Source organism: Hesperophylax consimilis, chromosome 28 (assembly GCF_061612785.1).
Source record: "Hesperophylax consimilis isolate HC1 chromosome 28, BYU_Hcon_1.0, whole genome shotgun sequence".
Classification (NCBI taxonomy): Eukaryota; Metazoa; Arthropoda; class Insecta; order Trichoptera; family Limnephilidae; genus Hesperophylax; species Hesperophylax consimilis.
In genome coordinates this window covers 4,686,028-4,692,295 of record NC_142863.1, presented here as the reverse complement: position 1 = coordinate 4,692,295, position 6,268 = coordinate 4,686,028, and the positions used below count along the sequence as shown (strand labels likewise).

The 6,268-nt window shown below is 35.8% G+C and overlaps 1 protein-coding gene across 1 annotated transcript; it reads left to right on the top strand.

Annotated features, from left to right (window-relative positions):
* Positions 1 to 941: 941 nt before the first annotated feature.
* Positions 942 to 5,347, top strand: Fdx2 (Adrenodoxin-like protein 2, mitochondrial Ferredoxin 2). Its single transcript, XM_089648593.1, has 3 exons — positions 942 to 1,253; positions 2,026 to 2,205; positions 5,092 to 5,347. The coding sequence occupies exons 1-3, from the start codon at positions 1,102 to 1,104 to the stop codon at positions 5,246 to 5,248; spliced, it is 489 nt and encodes a 162-aa protein (XP_089504719.1). The 5' UTR covers positions 942 to 1,101; the 3' UTR covers positions 5,249 to 5,347.
* Positions 5,348 to 6,268: the final 921 nt, after the last annotated feature.

Sequence of the window (6,268 nt, the reverse complement as noted above, 5' to 3'; positions counted from 1 at the left end):
TGTTATTTCTCTGTCATTCTACACACCATCGTATAGGTTTGTCTCACTTCTGCAATTCAGGTATCTGATAAAAAGAAATTCTTCTCAACCGACTGGAAGATGAAATATATAGTGTTGCCACTGTTGAAATCAATTCTATTATGGCGAAATTGGTAAAAGCCGCATTACATGATCATAAAAAAATTATTTGGCAAATAGATGGTGTAACGTGCAACTTTTGACAACAACAAAAATAAATCTATTTTAAAACGTGATATTTTTAAATGCCATGGCGATTGGTATTGTTAAAACGCGATTGTTGATTTGAACTGTTATTAACAAAGATTTGCATTATTTCAAATTACGAATATTTAAAAATCAAATTTGAATATCACATTAATAAATTTTATTACCGTATTTAGATTCTCGGTTAAAACTTTTTTTTACCAACTTAAGCTTTATCACAGTAGAATAAATTAATTTCTTTATTTTTATCGAGATTTAGTTAAATAAAAGCATGCGTTTATAGTTTAAGTGGTAATAACTATTATTTTAATCAGGTTACTTACATTATTGTATTACAAAAACATGATATCAAAAATGTACATTTTCAATAAATGCGAAGAGTGTTTTTCTGACACGTCATAAGTAAGTTTATTTATATGTTGTTTATATAATTATGTTGAATTTATTTTGATGTATTCTAATCTTTTGTTCTGTTCTGTTAATTGTGTATTTATTATTGGTTCTATTTTAGGTAAAATATTTCAAAAAAAATTAAAAACCACTAACTGTGGATTTCCCGAAGGGCACGAAAAGTAATAAATAAACATATAACATTATTATTTTGATGGGTAAACTTTGAAAAAAGAATTGTTTTCGCCATAACTGTCAGTTCAAAATAATATTGTTATCAACTAGCAACATGGCAACTAGCAACACTGTATTTATGTAAACGTCAGACTTTAGACAGATCGGTGATTTGAGATTACCAAAAATTATTCAATTGTTCCATAATTCATTGCTTTTCTCGTCTCCTTCGCTATCGCCCGAGACGGGATAAATTAGTGTGCGGTCAAGACCACCTCAAGGTTAAATTAATTAAAAGCCAAAACTATCATAATGTCTTTACGCTTTTTGGTTAGGAGTGCAGTTCGATGTTATAGTTCTTCGGTCTCTAAAACCCAGAGTAATTTATGTAACATCGCAAAGTTAAACAAAAATACTGTGTTTAGAAATGTGCACGATACCAAGCCAGTGCTGAAAAAATCCGAGTGAGTATTTTGCCATTTTTCATATTCAAAGCGCAAGAGAAAAGTTGAGGAATTTATACTTTTTTCATCGGAATGTGAATGTAATTTCGTGTTAATTGAAGCGTAATTTCAGCTATTTGTGTAATCATGCCTGTTGATGTGTGGAATTGAATTGTTTTCATGAATGCCCTGAATATGAATCATGTTTTAAATAAGCCTTACAAATAAATTCTTGTAACGTCACTTGAGACGATTCATAATTCGAATGGCAGTACTGCAGTATTTCTGTGCCTTTATTGAATACGCCGTGACATCCCGAAAAGTGCGGTGTATACAATGAAGTATTGCTGTGCCTTCATTGTATACACCGTGACATCCCGCACTTTTCAGCCAGGAGCAAATGTCAACATTTTGACTGCTTATATCTTCGGTACTGTTACGTATTTTCTAAAAAATTTAAAAGATCTGTCTTTAACATGCTCTAATTAATATGAGACAATTTCATTGTAGTAGAACAACATTATGGGGATTTCAAAATTTCAGCAATATTCTTCATTTCGGTAATTTTCTTGGGAATATTCCCCGAAATAAGATTTCCCAGGAATCACTAGCTATGGCTAGCCCCATATAAGAATGTTACATAGGTGATCCATGAAGTTTCACGAAACCACATACACTGTGTCAAAATAGACTTGTTATGAGATACATAGCATTGGAATGGCCGGCGTTGTATAGGTTTAATCTATGTAATTCAACTTCGTTATTTATTGACCTGTGTCTTTCATGGTTTCAGAGTCACGGTGACCTTCATCCGAGCCAGCGGAGAGCGGATCCCGGTGAAGGCCAAGGTGGGGGACTCCCTGCTGGACGTGGTGGTGGACTCGGAGGTGGACCTGGAGGGCTACGGGGCCTGCGAGGGCACCCTCACCTGCTCCACCTGCCACGTCATCCTCAAACAGGAAGACTATGACAGGTGACAAACGTTTCATCAGTCCTCAGTTCTTCCCATTCTGCTCCAATCCTTTTCCACACAGTCTATCCACCGCTTCCTCGGACTGCCTCTGGGACACTTCCACTGATGCGCCCACTTGGTAATAATTTTCGACATCTGGCATTTCTTCAACATATACAGCCCATCGCATTCTTTAGGACTTACAGAATTTTACAATGGTCTTTTTAACCTTTCCTTATCTGTGGTGTGTATTTACTACACATTGCTTCTAATAACTCTATAAATATAATAAATTCTGGGTTCAGATTTTAGGTATTCCTCCGTTATACATTTATGCACTGAATTAAAAAATAATATATTACATAGTTTTCAAATTCAATTAAAAATCAGAGTTTTTTGTTAAAAATCGGGAACAAATACACCAATACAATCAACCGTGTGATACTAATACCCGAAGATTGTGCGAGGAAATGACACGCTATTGATGTCCCGCTTTAATTCGCTATGCGGGAACATGAGACATCCACACTTCTGCAGTTGTAGTTTTTGATTTAGACCATCGATACCTACGACCGCACAGCTGTGTTTGTGCCAGCCGCTAGCCAGTTGGCCGCGAACCGTCGTTAGATGTGGACCCCTCGCACGTTTCTTTAGCATCTGCCGATGGTTTTTTCATGTTTTCAGCAATTAAATTACAATTATTATCACTTTTGATATAAAATATAATAAACATAATCGATTAGCTATGAATATTTCTATTTTTCCGAAATTAAATCGCTTATTTTGAGATGTGTATTGACTACACAGCACCGGAACGCGTGTATTCTTTTAGCACAGTAAGGGAAAGGTTAAATAAAGTCACTGTTTTAACAGGTCAATCCCTTTTATTATCCTATCAATTCCTTTATATAATAATGCTAGCTGTTCCCCGCCGTACATAGCTTTGGCTCAGTCTGTCTATACAGATATGAGAATCAATAGCGCATGTTGCTTTTAAGTCCAACAGATAGTGCTGTTTTTAAAAAAAAAGCATGTTTTTACCTGTCACAGGTGACATCTGTATAATATAGGTATATAAAAACACACACATATTCAAATGCAACGTTGTATCAAAATTTCAAAGCAATCTGTGAAGAACTTTCGGAGATTTATGATTTTGAACAAATGAATTTTAACATTTTTATTTATATAGATAGATAACAGTAGGATGCAAGGTTCGTAGAAAATATATACTTAACAAGGACACTCATACTGGCACTTTTCATAAAATAAACGCATCAGATCGCTAGTAAACTCGTGACTTAGCACAAAGTGCAGTTGAAATTCGAAATGAACAATCTCTTTCACTTTTCACTACATAACATTATTTTTTAGTAAATCTAAGTTAATTTCCTTGCACTTATGTTTGTACATACGAGTCTAATTAAGATAGATAAAACATGTGGTATTTAGCAGTGAAAGGTAGTAAAAGTCGAGAACGCCCGAGATAGACATGGCGCGATCGCAGTGGCAGTATTATTGAACTTGTATGAAGTTTCAAAATTTCAAATTTTTGTACGGTGATTTTATTTTTATTTTGCAGAGGCTGTGCCAAATGTGCAAAATTTTACTTCATGATTACTGTCCCACTAAATTATTATATAGATATATGAATCCTATAATTTCTATACCCGCTATATCCGATTTTTTGACAAAATGATCTGAGTATGACATCTTGTTCACATTTTTGCGAGCAACAAGAGGAGCCTAAAATTGAGTTTCAAAACCCTCCTTATCATGACCAAAAACCATGTTAAAACTGCGAGTGAGAAACCAAATCCGCTATATCATACAGAAAGTCACTATCAAAACCCGCTATATCGGATTCAACGAATCACAAGCAGTTATTTTGCCAAAATACAATATGGCCGCCGCTCTGACGCCACGCTCGTATGTCAAAATGATCTACGCGTGAGTTTCTAAACCCGCCATGTCGCCTCAGTTGACTTTCAAAATCACGAAGTGAGTATCAAAATCCGCTATATCCATTTTATTTATCGAAATTACTTAATTATTGCTAGACATATATAGAAAAATAAATGCTTTTCGAAATTTTATTACTCCAATTCATTATATAAAAAATTTTAATGCATTTACTTATGTACGCTAGAGATGTGACAGTTTTTTGCGGTTTTCTCCAAATCAATGAAAGTTGATATAGCGGGTATAGAAATTACACGACTCATATCACATGTTTGTAAAAGCTGTATGGCCGTATTGTAGCAAATATATTACCAATATTAATTACTTCCTTAAAAGCAACTCGAGGTTACACGTGGGTAGAATAAATGCTTGCACCAGTAATAAAAACTCTTATAACAAAAATAACATTTATTATATAAAAATGTGGTTACTAAACACATAGCTCTAGGAAGTTAATAAATGAAGCAAGAGACTCATTATAAAAGGTTTAAATTTCAAGGCGTGTCGAGATAGATATTCTCGATAGTTAAAAAAAATGCAAGTCATGACAGTTGAAATTACGAAAGAATAAATAATGCTATAAAGAATTAAATGGGCGCCAGCTCAGAATTAGATAATTCTGAACAAATTTATATATTATCAGAGTAATCCCTAAGAAACTAAAGTATAAAATATCAATCTCAATTTAGAGGGCCTCTTACGTATATTCAAAGTCCGCCAAGGTCGGCAAGTCTTTCACAACGTTCCTTGTCACACGAGTCTCGAGCCACAACTGACGGAACAAATTCCAAATGCTGCGCAGCGCCCTTCAGACTAGTTCCCAAAACAAGACGGCAACTTGAGAATGCTGTCTGTCGATGCGGTAGGTACCCAACAAGCGAGACTGCTCCATTATAATAAAATTAAAAAATGATCATTAATATAATGTTTTGTTGTATATTCCAGATTACCCGAGAAGCCGGTGGATGAAGAATTGGACATGCTGGACCTGGCCCACGGGCTGACAGAAACCTCCCGCCTCGGCTGCCAGATCACCCTGACCGAGGAGCTGGATGGGCTGGAGGTGCACGTCCCGGCATCCATCAACGACGCCCGGCAATGAACATTGTTAGACGATAAATCAATTACATATATAGATAAGGAATATCACAGTTTCATCGTGAAACAGAACGGTGATGAAAAAGAATATTGAAGAAACAAACAACACACCTAACCTCACTGAAACTAATACTAATACCGCACAAGAGACCCAACTGTCTGGAACCAGAGGGGATATGACATTCACATTTGGCGGGGAGGGGAAGGAGATTAGTAGGAGGAAGGTTGGGAAGTATAAGCCAGTGGAACTATGTCATAACCATTTGGGGTATTTTGTGAGGCTGAAGATAGTTAGGAGGGGGAAGTGAAAGGGAAGAGGATGTGGGGAAGTACCTGGCTATTCAAATGTGGTCATCAAATACGGCTAAAGCCATTTCAAGCAATAATCTTTTCTGAATGGCAGTCTTTCACTGGGGCGATACTGAGAGTATCTTCCAACTTAACCTTTCCTATTACTTTTTTCATTTTCTACTTTGTCACTGTTCCGTTTTATCCGTTTACCAAAAATCACAAATTTGTCATTCTTTTATACAGCTCGACATAGTTAACTTTGCACGCAGCCAAAAGGGAAACTAAAGATGCCGTGTTCTTTGTTATTCACCTGTCGACATATTTTCTGTTGTGAATGGTTCTTGTAAATAAATACACCTTCACAACAAAACACTTATTTCTTTATGTAGACTTCAAAATTTTATAATTAGGAACTAGTGGGTAGGACAGCCTGAAGGCCAACATTCCCTATTGTTCTCAAAATCTCTTGCTAGAAACCGCATTATTGGCTCCCCCCTCTCTTCTGATCATGGGTGCCAAACCTATACACTAGAGACATCTCTTGTAGAACTCTATAAGCTAATACATAGCACTAGAGCCATCTATGCTACGTGTCTCGAACTATCACACTTTCATTTGGGTTTTTCTTGGTTTTTTTAATGAAAGTAAACAATTCGATTTCGCTTTAAAGTCCCTATAATTTCATTATTAATACAGTTCATGCAGGCCAAAACTCGGGGCCCATTCTAGAAAA